This window comes from Cavia porcellus, unplaced genomic scaffold (assembly GCF_034190915.1).
Source record: "Cavia porcellus strain 051 isolate PalLab524CR breed Dunkin Hartley unplaced genomic scaffold, mCavPor4.1 scaffold_27, whole genome shotgun sequence".
In the NCBI taxonomy this organism is placed as follows: domain Eukaryota; kingdom Metazoa; phylum Chordata; class Mammalia; order Rodentia; family Caviidae; genus Cavia; species Cavia porcellus.
This window is the reverse complement of record NW_026947510.1, coordinates 10611590-10638672: the sequence shown is the minus strand read 5'-3', so window position 1 is coordinate 10638672 and position 27083 is coordinate 10611590. Positions and strand designations below refer to the sequence as shown.

The following is a 27083-nucleotide window of genomic DNA, read 5'->3' as shown; positions in this document are numbered from 1 at the left end:
TTTTATAAATGAAAGTGATGAAATATACTTAGAACATTTCCTTTAAGAAATGGTTCACAGAGCCGGGGATTTAGTTCAACAGCATCAGCACCTGCCTTGCAAGCATACAGTTGTGAGTTTGATCCCCAGTACAAAAAAAAAAAAAGAAAAAATGGTTCACAAAGTCATATGTTGGTATAATTACACACAGAACTATTCGACATTAGAATTACAGAACTCTTTAACTAGAGCACTAATTTGGGATCTCCAATTGTTGCCTGACAGTGTCTGCAAAAAACCCTCAAAGTTTCCCAGTCTTCTTTTTTCCTCCCCTAGAAAAATTTCTAACTAGAGGTATAAACTCTGTCAATAAAAGTTTAGTATAAATGGCTTCTTTACTTTCTCTTCACACACTGAACAATAATGGTAATGACCTGGATTTTTTTTTTTTTTTTGGTCTGAAATCTTAACATTCATCTTAGCAGTTGATTTTGTATTTTTAGAACTTGCTTTTTCACACTTACATAATTCACAATTGAGTTTAACTTAACAATTTTGAGAAGGCAAGGAACAGTCATACAACTGGAGCACTATGAACTCTACAGAGGTCACGGCCATACTAGTTCTGTGCTTATTCCAAAGGCATATGAAATCATATGCTTGAGTCTCTGTCCCGTCCTGTTCTCAAAGACTTCTCAGCCTACCCTTACTATGTGATTTCCAATTCCACTGCTGCAATGTGATGCCATTTTTCCTCTCTGTGTCTTACAGGGAATTAAAATTATACCAGATCACTCCTTCACTACGAGCAAACCATTGTCCTGTCCTCTGTCTAGGCCATTTTCTGTAGGGTTTGCCCCTTCCAAGGGCCCTAATCAGAAACATGAGATTGACCCTTTCCATACTCATCTTCCCCTTAATTTCCAGTCACCAAATATTAGCACTCCTGTGACCAGCTAGTGTGGATCCTTGCCTCAGCGATGATGAGATTTTATAGCTAAAAGCTTTAGTTGGAGATTAAAAGAAAATGGATAAGGAATTTTTACTTAAGGAAAAGAAAAGCAAGAGATAAAGCTTTTATAAAGAAGACCTGACTGACCTCTTAATGCAAGAAAGTAAGAGAAAATGTCGCCACCTATCATGGTTCATAGTCCAATTAGATAGAAATCAAACACTGACTGATTTTAAAGTGAGAAAAAAATGACAGTTTGTTAATAGACAGAGTCATATTGGGCTGCCCATAGGTAGTCCAGGAAAAAGAGAAATTGGTTACTCCACAGACCAAGAACCAGAAACTCCACAGACACAGCAACACCTACCAAAAATTATTCTTCACTTTTATAGGGTCTCAAAGGAATGTCTTTAATTAGCTGGGAGTTCAAAAAAAAAAAAAGGCACCTCCATACAAGATTGAGTTTAGTTGCTATGCAGATGTGAGTTTGCACATTTCTCAAAATGTTATCACTTTGAGCCAGGATTTTAGTATGGAAATGAGCCTTCGTGTGAGTATAGTGAAGGCTAGGGTCAACTTTAAGCCAGATACATCTCCATATTTGTTTGTACTGGTCTCATCCAGGCAGCCCATGTGTCCCACCTTCTTATCTCCAAGACTACATCAGCTGGCTTGTTTAGTTCACAGCCTGATTTACTTCCACCCTCTTACGGCCCAAAGTTGCAGCTGCCTGCCAGCTTTCTCTTGGGCTATCACGTCAAAGTCTTGTCAGTGTCCCCCCAAATATGTTTCAAATCTGTTTACTTTTGTTGGCCCCTTAACCCTGGCATTTTGATTGGCTTGATTCATTGCAGCCCCAGCAGTTCATTGTCAGGAAGAAAGTTTTGGCCTTAGCTTTTATTTCTAGAACTCTAATTTCCAACTTTCTGCTTGTAAGTTGTTTCTGGTTGAGTTTTCTCTGGTATGGAAAGGATTTGGATACTGTTTTCCTCTTCTGTCATGCATATAGATGTGAAAATTCAGTATAGTTTAAAAATACGTGATCACAAAAGGAGCCAAATACCTTCACTGGAAGAAAAATAGCCTCTTTAATAAATGGTGCTGGAAAAACTGGATTTATATATGCCATAGATTAAAATTAGATCCCTGTCTTTCACCATGCACTAAACTAAACTTGAAATGAATCAAAGCTCTAAATATTAAAACAGAAATGCTAAATCTTCTGGAAGACAGAATCAGTAGAACTCTTGGAGACATTGGTATAGGCAGAGTTTATGAGCAAAACCCAGGCCCCAAGGGAAATACTACAAAGAATCAATAGCTGGGATCTCATCACATTAAAATGCTTTTGCACAACAGAGTGAAGAAACAACCCACAGAGTAGAAAAAAATTTTTCCAACTGTTTAGACAAGGGACTAATATTGAGACTATATAAAGAACTCAAAACAAATCAGACAGCTTAAATTTAAAGACCTGATCCAAAACTGGCATCTGAAATGAATAGATACTTTTCAGATGAAGAATTAGAAATGGCATATAAATATATAAAATAATTTCAACATCACTGGTTATTTGAGAGATGCAAATGAAAACAATGCTGAGATTCTCTCTCACTCTAGAAAGAATGACTACTCTCACTCTAGAAAGAAAACCAGTAACAAATGCTGGCGAGGCTATGGGGGAAAAGGAACATTTCTTCACTGTTGGTAGGAGTATAGGCTGGCGCAATCCAAATTCCCCCAAAAAACTAAAACTAGAAGTTCTATTCCCTCAGCTATTCCACTTCTTGGTGTCTTCCTGAAAGAATTAAAAACATCATACCACAGCACTATACACACACTTGTGTTTATAGCAGCACAGTTTGTAATAATAAATCTTGGAAACAGCCCAAATGTCCATCAACTTATGAATGGATAAAGAAGGTGTGGGGTTTTTTATACAATGGAGTACTACCCTTCCATAAAGAGGGAAATTACAGACGTTACCCTGGGAGCATACTCTTAAGTGAAATAAATCAGACACATATTTAAATATTTAAAGAAACTAAAACTGTAAGTAAGGACCAAAATGTAAAATAGATATTGTAAAATAGTAAGAAAATGTTCAAGCAGGAAGGGAAACATGGGAGAAGGGAAGAAGAAATAAAGGAAGGGACAAGAAATGAAAAAGAATAGAAGACGAAAAATGGAAAAAAGCTTTTGTAGATAAAGAGGGGAAGCGAGGTGTTGAAGGGAGAGTAGAATGAGAAAAAAGAAGCAAGATACTTCATGTACAAGGACAGATTCATTATGCTAAATGTTACCTTTATGCATACTAAAATGTACTAATAAATTTTTTTAAAAATCCAGGCACAGTTTCCAAAGTCTCTCAAATGCAGATATATTTTTCCGTGAAGTTTACTGTTATCCTGTATGTCTTGTGACAGTGACTGGATGGACTGTTTGCAGACTTTTGCTGTTTGCCTCTGTTATGGCTTATTTGTGCATGTCCAACACAATATGTAGATGGAGTGAAGGACAGCATGAAGAGCACCAGATTTTAAATGGACTTCTGAGTTCAATCGCATTCACATCACTTGCTAGCTGTGTCTTCATGCAAGTCACTTCACGTCTCTAACTCAGCTTGTGTATCTGAAAACTGGCAATAACAATAGTGACAATAGATTTTCCCTCATAGGACTGTTACGAGGGTTACATAAGTTAACATGCAAGGTGCTTGGGAAGAGCGCCTGCTATCTATTCACTAGTATTATTAATTTATCTCTGTGCGGGGTCTCAGGCTTAACATGATTTTCCCTGTTATATTTTTATCTTGACTCCAGCTCATGTTTGTCTTTCTGGCTTTCTCTCTATGTAAAGCTGTGCTTCTGTGTAATAAATAACATTAGCTTTTTTCTCTGCACGGTTCCTATGTCTTTATATCTCTAATGTTTGTGCATGATTATTTTTTAACTTCTAGCTTTTTCTCTTCCCCTTTTCTCAGGAATTTCTTGCTATTTCCCTGTTATGTATTTATGTCTTATTTTTCTTCTTGTCTCATGCTATGGCAGTGTTTCTTTTTCCTCCTTCATTTCTACAGTTTTACTTTGCTCTTTGTCTTTTTTATCTTCTATAGTTAGCAATAAGATAGAAAATGGAATTTTAAAAATTCCAGATTTATTACATAGTTTTCTATTCCTGTTTCAAAACTCTGTAAGTTCGTGAATACAATATTTTCTATGATTTTTAGGGTAGGGGTGACAAATTGTCCTTGCTTGCACAAGTCTCTATTGAATTTCTCCTCCTTGGTTTAGTGATCCGTGTAGAGAAAAGATTCCCCTATTTGGCTGACCTTTTTCCCCACTGTTAAAAAACCATTAATTAGAAACTGGGCATGGTGGAACACACCTATTATCCCAGCACTGGGGAGGCTGAGCCTGGAAGATCACTGTTTGGAGAACCACACAGTGAGTTCAAGACCAGCGTGAGCTACACAGTGAGACCCTGTCTCAGAAAAACGAAACAAAAAACCTGTAAATTAACTTTATTGCTTTGCTTCGAAACTTCTCCTATGTTCTACTTCTCTTCTAAGTTGTGTGGTCCCAGATATAAGAAGACAAAGTCAGGCCTCATTTATTCCTTGTGTTGTCCCTGAGCTGAGCACCATGCCTGGACGTGAGACGCTCTCAGTGAGTCTTTAGGAAATGAATGAGTTCTGCCGAGGTGTTGAGCTTTGAAGGAAACCAAGAAAAGGCCCTCACCACCCAGCTATGTTTTATCTCCAAGCAGCTTTTATTTATCCTTTATCTTTGTTCTTGTCACCTACTAAATACATCACAAATCTTCCCCCCTCTCCTTTGCACCCTAAAATCACTTGCTTAATGTCAACTACTGTTTCATTGAGAGGCACACTTGTCATAGCCTCGCTGTCACTTTTCAGCCGGCTTTTCCGTGCTCCCTGGTTTCTCTCCCTCCTGTTACCCAAGTAACTATTCCTAGGCACAGGTTGATTCATTCAGCAAGTAAATATTCATCAGAAGCCTCCAGCATGCTGGATATTATTCTAGCACCACCTTTTCTAGCGTTTCTCCTAACCCTGTCTGCTCCTCTCATAACCTCTTCTTACCTCAGTCCTGAAATGATAGAAAAAGACCACTGACATCTTGTATCTTTTCCTTAATGTAAGCTTTTGGAGGGCAGAACCAAGTTGTATTCGTATTTTTATTTGTAATTTGTGAGTTCTAATTCTCATGGTCTTGAGCCATGAACATCACATACCGGCTACCTAATAAATGTGAGCTGAATTTCTCTGGGTATGGATCCTAGTCTTAGTCAGCTTGAGTTTCTTTAGCATAATATTATAGCCAAAATGGCTTAAGCAACACTTCAGTTCTGACACCTAGTTCTGGATTCCGGAAGTCCAAGATCAGGGCACCAGGGTTGCTCCTAAGTTTGGATGAAGTCCTTGTTCTAAGTGGCAGCCAGCCAGCTTCTGTCCTCTCACATTCATCAGGGCTCCACGCTCAGGACCTCATCTAGCCCTGACAATTTCCTAAACATTCTGTCTTCTAATCCATCACGTTGGGGTTAGAATTTCAGCCTGTGAATTTTGGAGGGGCACGAGCATTCGGGCTGTAACAGGCATAACTGTCTCTTGAAGCTACACAAGTTAACTCTAATCCTTCCTTCACATTACAGTCCTTGAAGATTTGAAGACAGTTATTGAATCCCCTGACCATGCTTTTTCACATTCCGGACATTGCTAGTTCTCCATCCATTGTAGACTTCAACCTACTCTCTCCAGATGAGCCTTTGAACAAAAAGGTTTCACAACAAACCCGGGCACGGAGTACTGTCTGAGAATTTAGCTGCTTGCCATTGTTCTTTAAATTATGCAAATCCAGATCACATTTGAGTTTTGGTAAGCCAATGCATACTGCTGGGTTTAATGAGACAATTAAAAACTTACAAATCTTCAGCATTCCTGAAATGGCTCTTGAAAGATATGACTTGGTCTCTACCTCCAGTGCTAAATTATTGCTTGTCTCCAGTCTTCTTCATGCCACTAAACTATCTTAAAATTTGTCCTTGTGATTTTTCCTGCTATATTATAAACACTATAAAGGCAAAGCTAACGACCGTTTTATTCACCAATGTGTATATGGCACCTCTCATGATACTCAGTATTTAATTGGTGCTAAATACAAAAGCAAATGAGTGAATGAATGAAAATGTGATTTGTGCTCTCAGCTTTGTGAGCCTGAGTTGTCCTCATCTTTAAAATAGTTCATTGTACCTGTATTTTGGAGCATAAATGTGATAATCTGTAGAAAATATTTAGTACATCATGAGATTGCACAAAATGTTGGTTTTGGTATTACTGATCAGTCAGTAAAATGTATCATGCAGGGCAGGGCCAGAGAAAAGGCACAAAGAGAGGGGCATCAAATAAACTTCTGTTCATTATGAATTTAAATGAGAGAAAATGATAATAGCATCAACAGGAGAGAGGCAGTTGGTCCAAACCTGGCCTAGGCATGATGTGGTTCTGGTGAAGCTGAAAAACACTGAACTGTTTTAGTAGAAATAGTTAGAAGTCCATTGAATTTTTGCAGGTACTCATATTTTCAACCTCCTTTTACTAGGACCCTCATGAGAATCATAGAAAATGAGTGAAGCCTGGAGATGCAGCTCTCCATTAATACTTGGAAGGTGCCTGCAGCCTTTCCCTGACCGAAGAGGCCTGCATCTCATTGTGGAGCTGCAGGGAGCTTAATAAATAGAAGTAATAACTGGGACCACAAGCTCAGGCCTGTAGGTTGTTATTCAGAGTGTCCTGTGTTGTTCTGCCCATTGTAAGCATTGACAAGTTATTAACATTTCATTGTAATCCAGGAAGCATTCCATTTAGAATCGGAGGAGAATTTTGGCCTGGAAATCCAAGCCAGTAATAAAATAATACAACAAATTAAATTAAATGCATTTACGGTGAAAAAGAAAAGGGAGTTTCCATAACCTTAACGAATACGCTCTTATCCATTACTCAAAAGTATATTCATTAGACCACTTGTGATCCAAAGATGGGTTTGCATGCTTTCAGATTTCATTTTTGTAGATCAGGGATACATGCATTAAACCAGCTTCTTCAGGGAGCAAACTATTCAAAAGTTAAGCACTTTTGAAAGGACGAGAATGCTTCTGAATTTTGGGCCTCTTTGCAATAAGTACAGAACATGTATCCCCTTTTAAACCTGGATCCTGGGGAAGATGTGGCTGCAGATGGGATATGGCAAGACTCTAGGGCATATTAACCATATCATTGATAACTATGGCCCCATAGAGAAGCCTCCGTGTAAAAACAAGAACTCCAGTGTTTTACTTATGCATAAAGAGAATAGAAAATATTTGGGGTGGGTTTTTTTTGGTTTTTTTTTTTTTTTTTTTTTTTTTGTCTTTTTCCTTTTTATCGGTACCAGGGATCGAACTCACAACTGCATGCTTGCAAGGCAGGTGCTTATGCCACTGAGCTAAATCCCCAGCCCCTGTAAAGAGAATAGAAAATATTTAATGTTCCTAAATTGTATGGTAGCTTTCGAGTCACCTAGGCCAGTGTGCAGCAAGGTTCCCATCCTTACTGAGTCATGGCATCATTTTGGAAAGCAAAAGTTAAGCCGAGGGAAGATGCTTGACTGATGACATTTCTTCTGACTCCAACACTCTAGCTCAGACTAGAGACCTGAACGTTGTAAAACACAGGTTTTAGCTGTTTACCACCTTCACTTCTGTATCAAGTCACTTAGCACCTCACAACCCCAGTTTTCTTGTCTCTGAAATGGGAATCATTGTATTGTCTATCTCCTTGCCTGTGAGGGGAATCAAATAGGATAATGACTGTGCAGATGCCCTAGAAATTTCACATTGCTCACACAGGGTGGGAATTGGGCCCCTGCTGAAATGATTGGGATATTCACTGCTGTGGAGAGGGGAACTGCAGGACAGACATTGCATTGTCCAGAAATGGATGGTTAACATTCTATTCTAGTTAACACGAATAGAATGCTATTTCTTAATGTCTCCTTTTTCTCACAAGAAGGGAAGAATTGCCGTACTCATTGTGAACATGACTTTAGAGTGACCAAAGATCAGAATTGGCTCTTTTTTTAGGGGCAATGGAAATGGAATAACAGACTTTAAAAATCCAGTAACAGCATTTTCATCATTATAAGCAGCTCAGTTTTATTTTACTGGCTCCTTATTACTGTGCTAGAGAGATGAGCTAGGAAGTGACAGAGAACATGCATTTATCATTCTGTCATGGAATACAGAAGCCTTGTCTGCCTGTGACTAAAGGCAGGCTTCAGAAATGATGTGGTGGATTATAATGCTGACACTTAACCAAGATTATTATGTATGGTTGGGTGTTTAATGTTGACTTTTGATAGTGATTTCTGAGAATGTGTAAGGCAGATGGTTAAACCAGCTCTGACACATCCATACATCTATTCCAGTAATCAAAAGGAATAAACTGGATAATACAAGGAATAAAAAGAATAAACAGCAACATAAATCAATCACAAAACATTTACACTAAGTGAAGAAAACTCTTATTCAAAAGCATACACTGCGGTGCCTCTTTCTTCCGGGAGAACATGGCGGACAGATAACAGCAACTACCGGAGGCTCTCTGAAAGACTCGGCTCAGAAGCCAGGAATGGTGTGGACTAAGGAGACATAAGTCGGTGGAGATATGCTCTGCTGACTCAGGAACGAACTGGGCTGAGAGAAGCCAACTTGGAATGCAGTCCTGGTGCTAAAACAGGAACAGAAAAGACTTGGTGTGGAGGCTGGAACCGCGCCATTGTAAGCCGCGATTTGGGTTTCCCGCCACGCGGCGGCTGGCTGCCTCTACAGTGGCTCAGCAAGGAGAGAGACACGCGGAAGCTCTGAGAACGGCAATCTGCGAACGGCAGGGAGGCGTGCACTGACTTGTGGTGAGGTGAGTGAGAGAAGCTGACACTCTACCACAGTTTGACTCCAGCAGAGGACTTTCTGGGCCCGGGCAGTCCTGCGGGAGCAGGACGCGGTGGGACTCCAGCCACACATCCCCCTCTCGGGCGGGATTGGTGAAAAGTGCCTGGCCTGCGTGACACTGCCGGCAGACCTGGTAGACTGTCCCAACCCAGATCCCAGAGCCTGACGGTGGCCGGGAGGGGAGATGCGTAGGCTGCCTGGTCCGTAACTCCCTGGTGCACAGCGGTGAGTGGGAACAACTAACTGGCGCAATTCGATCAGGCTGTGGCTGACTGGGAGAGAAGCTGGGCCTCTTATATAAGCTTGCATATATAAGGAACAGAGAAGAAGAGGCAGCATGGGAAGAGGCAGCAACAAGAAAGGCTCCTCGGCCCCCAATTCTGAGAAACAGGCAATAGCAGACACCACACCAATACACATAAGGCACCATATAGAGAGCCTCATAGACCAATTCAGGAATGAAGTTATCAATGACCTGAAGCTAGAAGTATGCAGAATAGTTAGAGAAATGCTAAGTACCACCCAAGAAAAAACAGGTGGTGGAATGGAAGAACAGAAAAAAAGGGGAGAATTGTTTGATGGAGAAAACAGAGAAAGCATAGAATACGTGAAGCAGGTTCAAAGGGACTACCAAGATACTAAGAAGTCTATAGAAGACTGGCATAACAGCTTGAAAGAAACTAAGGACAGACTATCTGAACTGGAGGGCAGACTTGTAATATGGGAGAATGAAATGAAAAACTTCTTAAAAATAACAAAGAAACAAACAGCAATAATACAAAGACAAGAAGATGATAAGAGGATCCATAACTTAAGGATTAAGAACATAAAAGAAGAAGTAGGGACACAAACAAGTGAACTACAAAAGCTACTCACAGAAATAATCCAGGAAAATTTTCCTAATTTAGCAAAAGGTAAAGATACTCGGATGTATGAGGCATACAGGACCCCAGCTACCTACAACCCAAACAGAGCAACACCCAGGCATATAATAATAAAAATTCCAGAAATTCAATACAAGAACAGAATATTAAAAGCTGTAAGAGACAAGAAACAGACCACCTACAAGGGAACACCCATCAGAATTACAGCAGATTTCTCTGCACAAACCATCAAATCACGAAGAGCGTGGGGGGAAATAATTCAAGCATTGAAAGATAATAATCTCCAGCCAAGATTGAGATATCCTGCACAACTGTCCCTGGAAATTGATGGAAAAACAAGGTGCTTCCAGGATAAAGAGGAACTGGGGGAATTTGCAACCACCAATTCAACTCTACAGAGAGTATTGCAGGATATTCTAAAAAAAGAAAAATACAAAGAATCCAGAAATAATGGCAGAGAGGCCACAACGAATGGAGCAGAGAACAAAATGAAGAAGACAAACTGACAGCTACGGACAGAAAAAGAGCTTAACAGAAATGAGGCAGAGAAGATTGGATGATAGGAACAGCTATTTTGGAGAAAATGACATCTTAATAGGTAATACAGATTTAGTATCATCTTGTTTTGAAGTCTCATCTAGCTTTTGTCCTTCTGTCTCCAATGGTCTAAATAGGCTGTATCTTATTGGATTTTATTATGTACGATAGTATAAGCAAAAACCTTTTAAAGACAAGGAGATTATACAGAAACCATTGTTCATTTTGTTAGTCGATTCTAAATACTCTGTAATGCTGTCATTCTCTTGAATGGTTTTACATTGTTTTGATATACTTAATGCTACAGTATACGAAGTTGTACTCAAGGATTTCAAAGAAAGAAACAATATGGTAACTACTTTTAGGTTAGGATTATCTGGTGGTGAAACACTATTCTGCTTAAATGGTTATGTTTTGATCTGCGCTGTTTCGTTGTTATGCCCTCTTTTATCTCAATCTCCACTCCATTATTTACTTTTTTATCTTTATCCTTTTAATTAAAGGGAAAAAAATAGCAGGATATATTATAGTAACCCACTTTGACTTTTCATTACCTTGATTTAAAGCCCTGTATTATTCTCACCATCTGGTTTTTAACTGATGTTCCCCTATTCTGTTTTGCTGGATAGTATCAGGTTCGAAAGTTTAGGCATCAGCTGTGAAGATAATGAGATTCATTATGACGCCCATTCTTGTTGACTTTTGTCTACTTTTGAAGACCTACAATGTCTCCAATGTTTTGGTTTTGTCGGTTTTGTTCTTTACTGTTTTGTTCAATTGTATTATAACTAATGATATAGGCAATTCTATTAGAAATAGCGGGAGGCATTATGGTAACCATTGTTGATCACCTTGTATTATGTTTTTATATTATCTATTATGTCCACCCTTTTGACTTGACCGATTCTGTTCTGTTATGTCACATTTGGTTTTACTCTCTTCCAAAAAAGCAACAAGAACCGTGGGAGCAATGAAACCCAAAATGTGTAATAGTCACTGTACAAAAGAGAGGAAAAGAAAGTGCTCTAAACTATATAACTGCATGTATATTTAAATGTATAAGATAGAAAATGATATCACAGAGTTTTATTGGATCATTGAACAGAACTGTTTGCAGTATCATTGTTGGAATGTCCACTCTACAAGCTTTAATTTTGTGACTTAAACAATTATTTCTAAGATGGCAATATGTAATCCATTAACTAGTGATTTCCTACTGCGCATTTTTTTATTCTGTAAATCTGTATAACTTGTACCCCTTCACTGTTTTTTTTTTCTTTCTTTTCTTTTCTCCTTAAATAAAAATAAAAAAAATAAAAAAATTTAAAAAAAAAAAAAAAAAAAAAAAAGCATACACTGCTTTTGTATGGTTCTGCTTGTATTCTATAAGAGACAAAACTAAACTGTGGTGAAAAACAACTACAAATAACCCAGCCCTGGTGACAGATGAGGAGCTGGAGGCAGAACAGAAGTGGAATGTAATGAGACTTGCAGTTGCTTCGAATTGCAGCAACTACAATGATAATGGATTGATGGACACACAACAGGGTATATCTGGGGGGAAAAAGTCAGAGCTGGTGGTTATTCAAATCCGCATTGTTCATGTTTTCTAATATCCTGTAGGTCTGCAAATTGTATAATGATGTTTTAAAATCATAATGTCAGGAAAAAATTATTAAAAAGCACAAAAGAATATCATTTAGTGGTTTTTGTGATGCAGTATTCTTTTAAGCACTGAATATCTTTAGGCATTTTAAGCATTGCCTTTTCTCAGAATCCTGGATAGAAGACATTTAAAATAATAAACGCATAAGGATTTCTGAGTTTGTAGTGTGTTACATGAATTGTTATCAAATTAAATTTGTAATTAAAGCCTACTTGACACCATATTTTTGACCACACATCATTTCATTTTCTTTTGTTAATCTCCATAAACTATCCTTTAGAAAAGGCAATTTCTAAAATATAAAGAGAAGTAACAAGCTGGTAATAGAATTCAGTTAAGAAGAACATGCCATTTTTATGAACCCTGTTAACAGATAAGAAGCATTTTTGAAAACCTTGACTTTGGGATACAAATAATATCACCTTGACTTTTTATAGTCTATTGAGACTGTGAAAATTATTGGAATTCAGGAAGACTGAATTTAAAAGTGAACAAGACAAATTAGAGCATTGTACTTTTTCAAAAGCACCAAATTCAGAGGAATATGTACAGAACTATGCCCTTCAGAACCATGTGTGAAATGAAAAAGGACCCATTTTTTAAGGACTCTAACTGGTCATTTTTCACTGACTATTGGTCTCTTATCCTATGGTTAGATTCAGCTTGCATATATACTTTTTAAGTAATATGGAGAAATAAGTCAAGGTTTAAAGAGGATCAGGGAGATTAAAATAATGAAAAACTGGCCCATCTGAGAGGAGAAATTCTGCAGACTCTTCTATGATTGAAAGGTTAATCAAGTGCTTGATTACTGTTTTCAATTACATGACATGTTTCTATGAAAAGAGTCTCTAAAAACACCAAGGAAAGGAATTAAATTAAGAAGAAATAGTCTAATTGTACAGTGGAAGAATCTCCTGACTTTGAGGTCAATTAGACACTGGAATAATCATCAAGAGATATTTGGAATTCTACATCCCTGGAGAATTACAAAAACAAAATATAAATTCTGAATAGTTTGATATTGACCTGACACTGGTTGAGGACTAATTCAGAAGACTCCCAAAAGCCCCCTCTTGGGTCTTCAATCTCATAATAATGTTCCATCCTACAATAATAATTTGAAATACAACTTGCTACTAATTTACATTGTTCTGGGCTTTGCATGACTTTAAATACACTTAAAAGTGACTGTATTAATGTTTCTTCTCATTGTGCTTGTCTCTTAATAAATGAATGTATATTGTTGTGGTGACTGTAATGTTCCTTTTAATTTACTTCCTGTATTTTCATAATTATTATGAAATATTTATACAGTAGTCCCCCCATATTCTCTGGGAATATTGTGTCCAGAACCTCCTTGGATGCCTGAAATTGCAAACAATGCCAAACCTTACATATATCATCTTTCCCCGGACTTACATAGCCAGTTTAATTTATGTTAGTCATAGTAAAAAATCAATAACTAGTCATAAAATAGAACTATTATAACAAAAGTTCTGTCACTATAACAGAAGCTGCTTTAATAAGACTATAGTAAACTATAATAAAAGTTATGCTAATATGGTCTCTTTCTTTTGAGAGGTCAAGACATATTGTCAGACCCAGTTGACTTGAGGCAATTAAAATTCCACAAAAACATGAATAAGAGGCAATTACTACAGTGATTCTCTCATTTTTCTCTTTAATGTTATACCAATATTGTTATAAGGCTGATTTTGTATTTACCACTCTGATAGTCATGGGCATTTTCTTTCTGTGAGATGATCCTTATCTGAATCTGTTTAGTGTGCTCTGCCATCTTATCCTACTATATCTCCAGGGCCAGTTAGAACTGAGATAAAACTGGCATCCTGGAAAATGATGTATCTTCCTTTGAAAAGTCAATATGGCAGAATCCCATTTTTTAATTAGCACATGTTTGCAGTACACAGTGATTCCAGTTATGGTGAGAAGTTGGTATATGTACATAACGCATCTTCTTTTTTTTCATTCCCCACCCTTCCCAGAATCCTCTTTTGCTTGCTCCGTTGTGGTCTCTCTTTTTAGGTTTCTTACTCTTATTCCTTGACTCACTTCCATTCTTCTCCATTGCAGAGCAAAACTTGCTTCCTGTTGTGATGCTATTCAAAATTTCGTGGTTTCGCAAAATAACACTCCAATTGGAACTAACATGAGTTATGAAGTGGAAAGCAAAAAAGAAATCCCGATTAGAGAAAGCATTTTTCATATGTTTCCTGTGGTGAGTAAAGGTTTATTACAGCTTTCTTCTCACTTTAAGTTGTAATTTATAGGGATAAATGAGTGAATCAATAAATGCTTTAAAAACTACTATATTTGTTTACATTGCATAAAATATGCATGATGGAGCATTTTTTAAAAGGCAATTTTTATTTACTTTTTTTCCTATTCTGGAGATCAAACCCAGGGTCTCATACATAGTAGGCAAATTTTTACTGAGCTATACTTTTGGGCCCTCAAAAGGCAGTTTTAATGAGATCTGGCTTTTCAGGGAAGGACATTTATCCTTTAAATGATGGGCCGTTCTGGTATTTTAGCGTTCCAGATTCTTTCTGCATCATGATCACTGGGGCTTGTGAATATAATCTTATCTTGGGAACTATGTAATCAACTATGGCCAATAAATATAGCATCCATAATGCAAGAATTATCATCTTCTGTGTTTGCTGATATATCTTATGCTCCTAGAACATTTTTCAGTACATATATCCCACCATTGCATGACTGCTACATTAAAAAGTCAAGGGGGCTGGGGATTTAGCTCAGCGGCATAAGCGCCTGCCTTGTAAGCAGGCAGTCGTGAGTTCGATCCCTGGTACCGATAAAAAAGAAAAAGACAAAAAAAAAAGTCAAGATATGATATATTACTGCTTCACACAATGAAGAGAAACTTGTTGCCTAATCCAAATTTGAAAAATTGTTTTTTTATGAAGATCATTCTGTTACGTATTAACATACACTCCCAGGCATTTGGAAATCATCTGTTTAAAAGCAACCAAGCTCCTGGAGAGGTAACACATGCCCAACATGAATTAGTTCCTGGGTTTTATCCCCAGTATAAAAAAAGGCAACTAGGCCAAGTTAATATGGTCAAGAACAGAATCATTGTATATATGAAGTTTGCCAACTGTAGAAAGTAGATTCTTGTGATTAATTCTCTTTGGTTGGACTTTTGATTTCTTTGAACTTATTGCTGCTCATATAAATTTAGCACTGCAATTCAAAGGAAGAATAATTTACTTAGAATAAATGAGAAAATAGTAAAGAAAAATACTTCACATTATTTGGAAGAAAAAAGAGTCAAAAATAACAAAGTAAGCAATGGTCAAGGCTATCTAAAAGACAAAATTTGATCTTTTGAATTGATCAACAAAATGTACTTTATTAAAGGTACTTGTATATCAATAAAGTTCATTTAAGAAAATAACCCTGATAAGCTGTGATGCATTGAATCACCAATAATTGTGAAGATAAATTACAAAAGAATATTTCCATTGGAGTGTTGTATACTGGGCCACTTTGCACATGTGGCTGTCTTTGTTAGTATCTGACTTTTCGTAACTAGCACACAGGAGCCACATCTGTTATGTCTCTCTCTTTGCATAAAGGAAAAGCTTAACATAATGCTGTAGCTACGGTTTGTAAGGGAGTGGATTTAATACAGGACACATAATTTGTAGGATTATTTTATTATATTCATCCAAAAAGTCAAATGCAGAAAAGTGCAAGAGATCTGTCCACACAGTAGAGACCCAAAGAGTCCAGCTGAGGGCCTGCATCCCACACCAACATCTTGTGCAAGTCCATTTGAAGACCCATAGCAATGTCCTCCATGAGTTCACCTCAAAGCTTAGAACCCATGTCAATGTCTCATGCAAGTCTGTACCAAGGATTTGCGTTGATGAGGCCTAAAGGCCAGTAATAGAAGCTATAAAGTCTGTGCAAGTGGGGTGAAGGTCTGTACTGGAAGGTTAAGGGATCTGCACTGAAGCCAAGAAACAACACTCAAAGTAAGGATCAAAGCTCCCCTGAGGAGAACTGCAGACACTCTCAGCTTCAGTGAGGACCTAAAGCTCCTCCAGCAGTGAGAACAGCTGAGTTCATATCAGGAAAACCAGTATGACGAACTTCTCCAGGAGAATCGGCAGCATGCCATCTTCCCCTCCGGTTTTCCTTATATACTGTTGGTGACAATCCTCAAGTGGGCCTTCCACACCCAGAAACACACATAGCATTGATCATTTTTTATGTAGTTTAATGTCTGCATCCATTGTCCCAAGTTTATGTTGAGTTTTTAAAATGGGAAAAAGAAATTCTGCAACCAATACAGTAACAATTGCAATGCCACATCACTTTTATTTTTTTCTCCACATCACTTTTTATGTGGCTTCAATCTTCAGCTTCCACGGATGGGGCCTGTGGTGGAGTTGACATCTTTCTTACCTTACTTCCTGTCTGTCCACCCCATTCCACTCCACCCTCCTGCACACATGACTTCCTGCACCAGCCAGGCATACAACAGATTGCAACGAATACTTTTGATTAAACAGTGTGAAGCTTCTTACAAAAACTTTGCAAAGTTATTTAAAGAGCAAAATAACAAAGTTGATTTTCAGCCAGAGCAAGCAATGAGCAGGCAATTCAACTGTGCAAATGTATGTTTTTCTTGCAAAGTTTATTTTAAGCAACATTGGAATTTGTAATTTATTTCAACTCCTACTAAATATGAGATCCCAACCTTTCCCCCCCCAGTTGACCAAGAAACCAGAGAAAACATTCATTATTCTGAGTGCTTAATTTGAGAAATGCTACCCTCAATAATCCTTTCTATTGTAACGTAAAGAGCATATTTGCATTTTTTTATTCTACCCTATCTATAAAATTCAGAATCATAGTACCACTGAGCAAAAACACTATCTGAAGACATCCTGAACTAGAAGTTCCTTGACATGAAATAGCTCCAACTATCTGAAAGCCATTCATTTAAAACCCGGGTATTAAGCTGGGCATTGTGGATGTTAAAGAAAATATGGAATGGCATGAAGTTAACATTTTAATCCAGTGACTAGTAAGAAACTGGATTGTGTACTGGTTACATAGTGCAGAGCTGGATCCTGTGGAGCAAATCTCGTAGGTTGTTAACTCAGCTCTGCCTCTCTCTAACTATTGCTTACAGTTGTGCCTCCATTGTCTCAGCCCTGTAATACTCAGAAGGTGGTTGTGGGGATTAAATGTGCTAGTAAATTATGCACTGAACAATGCTTGTCCCACAGGAAGCATCATATGACTGTTGCACTTTACAAACAAGCCTGTTGAGAGAAGTGCTAATGCAGGGTTCTCTGCTTGTTGGGCATCTCCCACATGCAACATGAGGAGCAGGTGGCAGACTGTGGTTCAAGGATCTGCTGGGTTTTGGGTTACTTAGAATACCAGCCCTGAGCTGTTGCCAGTAGTGAACTAGCTTTGGAGAGGGATATGCCTTGATTTTACAGCCTCTGCCACTTTCAGTGGTTTAAATGCCAACACCATGGCTGATTTCAAGTTATCAGCGATATAATTGCTGCTTAAGAAGTTCCTGAATGTTGCCCGGTTGGCTCTTGCACCTTATTCATTCAAGCAGCTCGAGTGCCTTGCTGGGAAGGGGTGGAGACCACTGGACCAGCAGTGCTTATCAGGCACTCCCTGTGCACTCTGCACTCTGCTAACATGGAGGAAGAGAGATGAGAAAATGAAAAACTAAGAAGCACCCTTTCTGTCCTTAAGAATTTACATTCTCTTGTTGAGACAAAATAGTACATTGGGAGCTCATTGCTGTGGTGTATGAGCTGGCACCTTCCTGTGGGCTAAAGGGCATATTACTATTTGAGGGGATGTGGTTAGAAAAAGCAAAATGCACTATGGGGTCAGAAAGTTGTATTCCAGGTTGCAGAGGAATTGGGGGAAATGAGAAACCTATTGGGGTACACTGGGGGAGGGGAGTCCTATAAGGAAATGAAAAATAGTCAGGTCTCAAAAATTAACTTGAAACATATCACCTGAAGTTGGTCAGCCATCCCAAAACACACCAGCTGGTCATTTGCAGAGATGGCAAGCATAAATCTAGTGCCCTTACAGAGCCTGAAGGCCCAACTACTTAAAACGCACAGGAAACTTTTGCTAAATTACCTATTATTTTTATGGCTTAGAATAAAAGATTTAATGCTACTTTCTAATTTCATGCCTTTTTCTCTCTCTCTCTTTGCTAAAAAAAGTCCTTGTTTGTTAAGATATTATGTTGAATTTTGCTGTTCTTTTATTATGTGATATATTTTATATGTAAATATGTTCATAAGCTCACATTTTATTATATATTATATATTTGTTCTCAATAGAGATGAAACAGATTTACATTTCTTTTTATTATGTCATAATAAATTGTTCAGCATCCTGTGTTATTCTTTTCATCCTTTTTAAACGCTGCTTTTTTTTCTTGTTTTTCTTTTCCTTAGCGCATATGAAAAGTTATTATAATTAAACTGATGGTGTTAGTGGTCACTAACCAGTGGTATTTCACGACAGTTTCACTTTCTCCTGCAGTCCCAGCCTTTTGCGGAGTATCCTTACAATCAGTGTGCTGTGGTTGGAAATGGGGGAATTCTGAATAATTCTCTCTGCGGAGCTGAAATAGATAAGTCTGACTTCGTTTTTAGGTAAGAGTTGTCAATATGGTTTCTTTGAAATCTAAGATAAATTGTTTATTTTAAAGGTGAAATGGAGAGAGAGATACTGTGTGTCGTTTGAGTTTCGAATTGTTGTTCCTAATGTCCACAAACTACTACCCAGGTTAGGCTTTCTTAGAGTATTATATGGCTTTCAAGTTTCTGCGAGTGGTCATATCAGGATGATAAGAAGGTGCTTTGGTCATCTACCTTTAGGAAATAAGGTGAAGTCAAGGTGAAAAAAGGCTTGAGACCGCAGAACTCATCAGAGCCTTCAGTGTTTGAACAGCTACCTCAGAAAGACTCCAGGAAGGAATATTTTCCAGATTCACCAAGGCCGACCTAGAAGCCTTGCAGGATGTCATTCTGCAGTATTACTAGGGGAAATGCATTTTACAGCAATGCAACATCATTGTTTAGTTTTCTAGGTTGCTATTAAAAATATTTTATACATCTTTTATGTTATGGTCTTCTAAAACATTATCTTAGTACCAGCTAAGATAACAAAATACAAATATAAATAGTTTTGAGGTGTACCTTATACTAATAAGCCATTCCACAAAGCATCTCCACTTTCAGAATATGCTAGAAAGGTGATTCATCCATCTGAGAATGAATTTTAGCTGCAATACACCTTTTTATTTTTATTACTTTTTTGGTACCATAAATTAAACTCAAGGCCTCACCCTTGCCAGGCAGGCACAGTGCTACTGAGCTACATCCCCAGCCCTGAAATACAACTTTAAAAAAAGTAGATATCTGTTTCTTTGTGTTTTAGGAGCACTGATTTCATACAGCAGAGATCCATTGGTCCCTGTCTACTTCATGCTATCCTTTCTGCAATTTTTAAGTGAGATTTTCCATAAATACTGTGCCAAAGATCCTCCTTCACTATAACCCCATTTTAAAATCTTATGCCGAAGGTGATGACAGATCAACAGTAGACCTCACAGTACAACAATTATTGAATGCATTCTTCATGATCATTATTAAGATGGTCAGAATGTGATTGGGTTAGCCATTTTGTTCAAGTTCTCAGTGTGAAAAAGAACCATAATGAAGACAAATAATTCTGCATGTAATAGACCTTTTGTAGACTTAAAATTTCAAAACATCTGTGGTGAGTATTCTGCCTAAACATTAATTTTACTTTATAGTAACTGTAAAAAATGTAAGGTTTGATTTAAAAAAATGCCAGCAGCTATTTGATTTATAACTCTAAAATATCTGTAAATGCCTGTATTTCTGGATTCTACTTTTTCTGATGCCAGGTATTTTTATGAATATAGAGTTCCCTTAAAACTCGGATAAACTTAATGAGAAAGTTAGGAATAGATATGGCTGGGGTCATTAGAAGACATTTAATTTTTAAGCCCATACTTGTTTCAACTACATATGTTGATTATAAAATAATTTAAAAGTTATTTATTATTTTTTATTCCAAAAGCTTAGTTGTTGTCGAAGATGTAAAGAGCAAAATATGTGACTATATATTAATGTATATAATTATAGCTATATTAATGCATACAATGTATAATGTATACAATTAATATAATATACATTATATATGTGTACAATGGGATTAGGTACACAAGAAACATTAGAAAGGATGTTGACAAATCTTGTGACTATAAATCCATATATATATGGCCATTGTATCTGTTTTATGTATATATATATATATATATATATATATATATATAGCACCATAAATATGTGCCTGTCCTGTATTTCCACTAGGAGTCTCCTGTTATCCTATATTGGAAATCACTTTTAATCCTTCAAAAGAACATGAGATTATGATTTGTCATAAGAGGCCCACAAATAGGGTCATTTCCCTAGCTTTCTATCTATAATTATCTTTGTTTTCTGAAATGTCTTTTACATCACAGAGGAAAATGTTTGCTTCACTTATTAATATGTTTCATGGGACATGGAATAGAATACTTCAACCTCAGTCATATCAGAGTGTGTCATCTTTAAACAGTCTTCCTAAAAAAGCATTTCATGTCCTTTATTATGTTTAGCTTTAAAGCAATGGGCTACTTGAAATTTAAAATCTGTTTAGGGAGTCATAACCATATTTCTCTTTTTATTTTGTGTGATCTTAGAAAATTAATTTGTTTTCCAAAGTAAAAACAAATTAATGCTCAAAGGAAGATAAGAATATCACTATGAAAACATCACTGTAAGAACATTAGGGCTTTATTTATAAGTATCATAATTTGGTGGTGACATTATCCATATGGGAATCAAGAGATTTTGATGTTTTTATGTAGTCTTTGCCTCTGGTAAATGCTATAACCTTAGTTGTTGTGTTTCAACTTTTTAAAATCTGGAAATTTGTGATCACACCACTGTGGAAATATAATCATAACTGATGATTTTAATGAAAGGATTGGAAACTTTAACAGTTAGGCCCAGTGTCATTGTCATTTCTGGTTTTGATACTTTGAAAAAGTCATTAAAGCTAACTAATAACTTTGTGTATTTAAACAATATTGACATGTCAACCAAGAACTCAGTACTTATGAAAGAGCTTTAAAGGGAAATCCAATGAATTCTGAGGATTTCTTTACAATAATGATATTCTCTACTATAAGGACAGTTATCAGATGTGTATATGTGTGTGTATCTCTATGCACGTGCATACTTGTTCTTTATAAATTGTATTTTGAAAATAGCTTCCCTTCTGTATTTCAGGTGTAACCTCCCTCCAACCACAGGAAACATGAGCAAAGATGTTGGCAGTAAAACAAATCTTGTGACTGTGAATCCCAGTATCATAACAACAAAGTAAGTGCATCCTGGTTACATAACTGTGCGAGAACATTTTTTGTTTAACATGTTTTTCAGTCTAAGTGTTAACCTCGTAGCTGAGGGTGACTTACTCTACAGTTGGAATAGTTTTTGTAAAAAAAAAATGAGTATACATTTGAAAATTTTGACATTCTATCAAGGTAATGGTTTAGCAGAGTATGACTCAGTTGTGTTATCAATGTCATAACTTAGATGAATCAAATGAGAACTCATTTATCTCTTCATCTTTTTAACAGTACCGAAGTGAGTTTCTTTTATTGCCTTTTAGAGTTTTCACATTACTCTTTGAACTTCATAGCTCTTGCTAGATAAAACTTAAGTCTATTTAGAAATTTTGAGCTGCTTGGTAAAATACAATTTTCATTTTGAATAATTTACTACTCCAGAACCAATTTTGTATTTCATTTCTGCAATGTAACTACTTCATAATGTTGACTTGTTCATAAAAGTCACAAACATAGTTTTGCTCCTTTGTTCTCATCAGATATGACTGATGATTGTTATTGATAGAGTATGCCCTTCCAAAGACTCTTCAACTGTCCTGAGAAAAAACAGGAGATTGTGCCTGCCTTCTGAAAGTTGACATTCTAAATAGAATACAATTACGTTAATAGGCACATTCACTAAGGTAGCATTTAAATCATACTTATAGTGAAAGTACTTGCATGGAGGAAATTTATAGTGTAGTAGATATTTCTATCTATATTTTCATATAGAGACTTTAGGTTTTTCAAAGGAAATTTCTATTTTATTACTAAATACATGCAGCCAGTCCACAAACTACCTGTATACAGCTCAGCAAAGTTTTGACAATGTAGATGTATATTGTGCTGCGCTTGGGAAACATTGGTAATAAACTTGAAAGATATTAAATCTTCAAAAATAATTTAGAGAATACCAGAAGTTTGGAAGGTAAAATAATTGAAAGCCTAGGTATTTCAAGAGAAACAAAGATATTCCTTGATACTTACACACATGACACTCCTATGATTTTTCTGAGTCTGTGGCTTATTTCTTATAGATTGGATATAAATAAATGATCTAGGTTTTGTTTTTACCGGAAGTAAATTCAACCTCATGGTACCAAATTTGTTCCACTGATTATTATTATGTTTTTTTTTAATTTGGCAGATATGGGAACTTAAAGGAAAAGAAAGCAGCATTTCTGGAGGACATCGCAACCTACGGAGATGCCTTTCTCCTTCTGCCCGCATTTTCCTTCCAAGCCAACACCGGTGCCTCGTTTAAAGTGTATCACACACTCAAAGAGTCTAAGGCAAGGCAAAAAGTTCTCTTTTTCCATCCCAAGTACCTGAAACATCTTGCCCTCTTCTGGAAATCTAAAGGTGTGACCGCCTTCCGCTTGTCAACCGGCTTGATGATCACAAGTGTTGCAGTGGAGCTGTGTGAGAATGTGAAGCTATATGGCTTTTGGCCCTTCTCCAAAACCGTAGAAGACACACCTGTCAACCATCACTACTATGACAACAAGTTACCTAAACGCGGTTTCCATCAGATGCCCAAAGAATACAGCCAGATCCTCCAACTTCATGTGAAAGGAATCCTCAAAGTACAATTTAGCAAATGTGAAGTAGTATAAACAAAGTTTCTTACAATGAGAATAACGTTTACATAATGCAGGAGGTGAGCCACGTTTCCACACCCTAAAGGAGGTAGCGAATAGGTCCTATAGGAAGAGCCCCACGGCTTGGTTTGACCAAAGCTCTCTCACTAACTGTGTAGCCTCCACATGTCTGTCAATCATTCTAATCTTCAGCTTCCTTTTTTGTAAAAGGAGAATCATGATACTGACTTACAGGAGTAAAAAGGAATAATTTGTGATATTTCCTGGCATAGCATCTGGTGCGAGGTAGGGATTCAATAAATATTTCCTTGTCAATATTAAAAGCAGCCATTTCTACCCTCACCAGAAGGTAAAAGGCATCTTATCTTGGCACCCTTTCTCAAAAAAGCGAATTGCCATATTTATTGCATTTGTTTTTCTTATGGGCTTCACTTTACTAACATCCTTTCCATTTTTCTTTTGTTTCAAAGACTATGTACAATAAAGTTACATAGTTAAACAACAAATATTTGATTATTCAGGAGTAAAAATCTTCTCTTTGTATGGCAGTGTCCCTGCTCCTGATTAATTCACTTGTAATACTAGCTTCGCTGATGTGTTAGATGGATTTTTGCCATTTTTTCATCTATTATCTACATTTTAAATCACACTTTATAATTTTATATGAACTTTCTGTCTCATTTTTATGCCTTTTTCTCTCCCACTGACAGAATCTACTTCAGGGACATAAATAGTTACAGTACCCAGGCTTTTTCACTTGTGTCTTATCGTTCAATTCAATTAAAAAAATATTGAACAGCTACTTTGTCCCAGGCCCTGTACCAGGCTCAGTGAAAGGACTATAAAGACTGCTTCTAGCAGGAAGAAACACATATGCCTATCATTAATGATACAGTAGAGCGAGTGTTATAATAATGATTACGAAAAAAAGTGCTAGACAAGCATAGCAGTCTCTCAGCACACTGTATTTCAATGTGTCGGTTTCAGAAAAGAGGTAATTTTAGAATTAAAACTGTAAAATTGTTTTTCTTCCAAGCGCAAATGATTCTAGGTAGAGATGGGAGGAAAGGCTGTTCATTTGACTCTGATACATCAAAATGAGAATATTTGAAGGTGGATCATGATTTTGCTCCAAAACTGTCACTGAGAGAGGACACCGAGAGAGGATCATGGCAGGGCTCATATCTATAAAACGGGCAGTTTAGACCTGACCAGTTTAATAGATGGGCTTAAGGATGAGAACATACAAAAACTTAATTCACCCCAGGAAAGATACATGCTTATAATGAAAAATAAAACAATGGCTTAGGCATCAGTATAAAATAAACCTCGAGTAGACATTAGAAATTAGCACTTTCTACCACTTTCGTATCTTATGATGACTCTCAAACACTAGCCTCATACGCGGAGTCAGTTACTTGAGTTACGTATGTAATCATGTGTCTGCTTTCCTGCTCATCATTCCTCCTTTGTAAGAAGATTGGAAATCAGAGTATAGACATCAACTTGTCGAAGTAATTATAATTTTTAAATTAATTATCTGAGCCAGAGTATAATCTTACTAAATACACACTGTTTTAAGAACACTGTGCTATGAATTGCTTATTCTATAAAATACATCTTTACTTTGCACTTGACATATGTGATATGTATTTGAGTTCATAATTTCATTTGTTCTTTATAGCAAATGAAGCTTACCAGATTTATAAACTGATTAAAAGTTCATATATGAATATTTTCTAAAAGGAAAATGATTTTTGTTATATAAAATCTGATTTATGTATTGTCTTCCTTTTTATAGAGAATGGGTGGCCTTTTTCTATTGCTTCTAATGGATTTAATTAGTTTTAAGTAATATGTTGGCAGCATTGGTAACGTTTCAATCATGCTACTAACAATGGATTCTTAAAAATAGATGAGAACACCCTAGCATTTCAGAGTTAGTAAAATGATTTCTTTCAAAATGTCTATGACAATTGAAACAAACTATTTCTTTTTGATATTGGAAATATGTGATTGAAGAGTAAAAGTAATCAAATATACTGAAATAAATGATCAAATGTACAAGGTGAAGGCTGTATGTGTTATTTTAATAAAAATTGCATATGATTAAGATATTTAAAGTTTACTTATGCTATTCTGGCATAAGATGTTTTAACTTAAGAAATTCTCTCTAGAATATTAAAATAGAATCTCCAGAAATATCTAAAATAATCTAAGAGCAAGAAGCATAATGATACCCATGATCAAATAAAATTTCAGTAGAAAAACATGTTTGTGGAGAGTTTTTTGGGGAAAAATTACAAACATGCATCTGGAGTTTATTTCTTATTTAATATCGTGTTACCATCCTAAAAGCATTTTAAAAATTTTGCTACTAGACTTGCACTGGCCAAAACTCACTGATCAAAACAAACAAACAAATACCTAGAGATTTCTTAAGCATGTCTCAGTCAGACTAAGTGGCCATTAATCTACACATCTATCAGGGGGCGTTGATAGCCTTTCTTTTGATTTAATCTTGGGAAAATCTTGCAATAATTCGCCATTATAAGAACAAAAAGTTCTATGACTTGTGTTTTACAGTTCACACAACTTATATGCCGAATTGTCTAAATGTACATTCTTTATGTCTCTCCCAAATAGTTCTGTAGTTGTTATTTCACTGAAGGTGAAGGGTATCTGCTGTTATTTGGGGCGCCCCCATGCTGTGCTAGTAGAGTCGCTGTGTTGTAAGCACCTGAAGTGTGTGGGTGGCACAAGTACCTTGTCCACATCATAGTTCCTTCCTGGTACAGCAGGACCTTCCACTTGACCCATTGTGTATGCCAATAATGTCCTTTTGTTCCAAATTATAACATGATTTAGAACTTTCCCAAATATGATAGACCATGAATTTTTACACAGTGGCATATCCACTATATAAATTGTGAACCTGGAGATACAGTTCCTTTCGCTCTCTAATGCAAATTATTGCAAGTTTTCCATAAAGAGCAAAACACAAAGAAAAATTGTGAACTGTTTCTTGTAGACATGGAAATTATCCACCAATAAGTCTGACTGTAACTCTCTTACTGACTGTGAAATGGATTAAGTTTGATCTTTTCCTCTTAAAAGTTCAGGTACACCATTAGGCACTGAAAATGGAGTCTACACACTACCAGTTCTTAAGGGAGAAACAGGCTTATTTGCTTCTATTTTCTAATCCTTTAATAAATTGTTGTATTTACTATATATCTCTCATTTTTTCTTATAAAAAGACTGTTTCTGGAAATAATGATCCAGGATAATGAATGTCAAGACCTCTAGGAGAAAAATGGTAACACTGATCACTGTGTGATAAAGATGTATAAGTTACATATTGGGAAAGGACAAATTCTTTAGCAGATGGCGTAAAAATATTTCTCTATAAATATAAATTGTGTGAAAGCATAAGCAAATACATTTGTACCATGTAAAAAGTTGGACACTGTAGAAATTAAAGATAGATTTAAAAAGTAAAACTATAAAGCTAGGAGAAGAGAATGCAGGAGAACTGTGTCTGACATTTAGGTGAGAAACTGTACTTCTTTAATATGATGTAAAAATAATTTATTAAAGAATCAGGCTAAGAAATGATATGACTATTAAAATGAAAAATTTATAGTCAGTAAATTACACTTAAAAATATATAGGCTGGTGATATATTGCAATAGTTTTAGAATGCATAAAATTAATGACATTAATATAAAACCATTCCATGGGCCTGCAAATCAACAAAAGACAGGAAAGCAAAATGAAAAGCTGAGTAGCTAATAAGAATAATAAATGATACTCAAACATATTAGTAATCTTAGAAGTACTGATTAAAGTTATGTTCTATATCCACCGTATTGAGAAAAACATTAGTGATATGGTTAAATTCATGTGCTTGAACAAGCATAAACTTACA

At 36.4% G+C, this 27083-nt stretch overlaps 1 protein-coding gene across 2 annotated transcripts in view; it reads left to right on the top strand.

Moving 5' to 3' along the window:
- St8sia6 (ST8 alpha-N-acetyl-neuraminide alpha-2,8-sialyltransferase 6) overlaps positions 1-25269 on the top strand; it is a 120170-nt gene extending 94901 nt beyond the window's left edge. Inside the window, exons 5-8 of one of the 2 annotated variants that reach the window (XM_003462776.5) lie at positions 14126-14270; positions 18626-18738; positions 21451-21543; positions 22699-25269. In XM_003462776.5, the coding sequence (XP_003462824.1) occupies positions 14126-14270; positions 18626-18738; positions 21451-21543; positions 22699-23167 (820 nt within the window). In that variant the 3' untranslated portion in view covers positions 23168-25269. Of the gene's footprint in view, positions 1-14125; positions 14271-18607; positions 18739-21450; positions 21544-22698 lie in introns of both variants that reach the window. The other variant, XM_023561936.2, reaches the window with a different exon arrangement.
- Positions 25270-27083: the final 1814 nt, after the last annotated feature.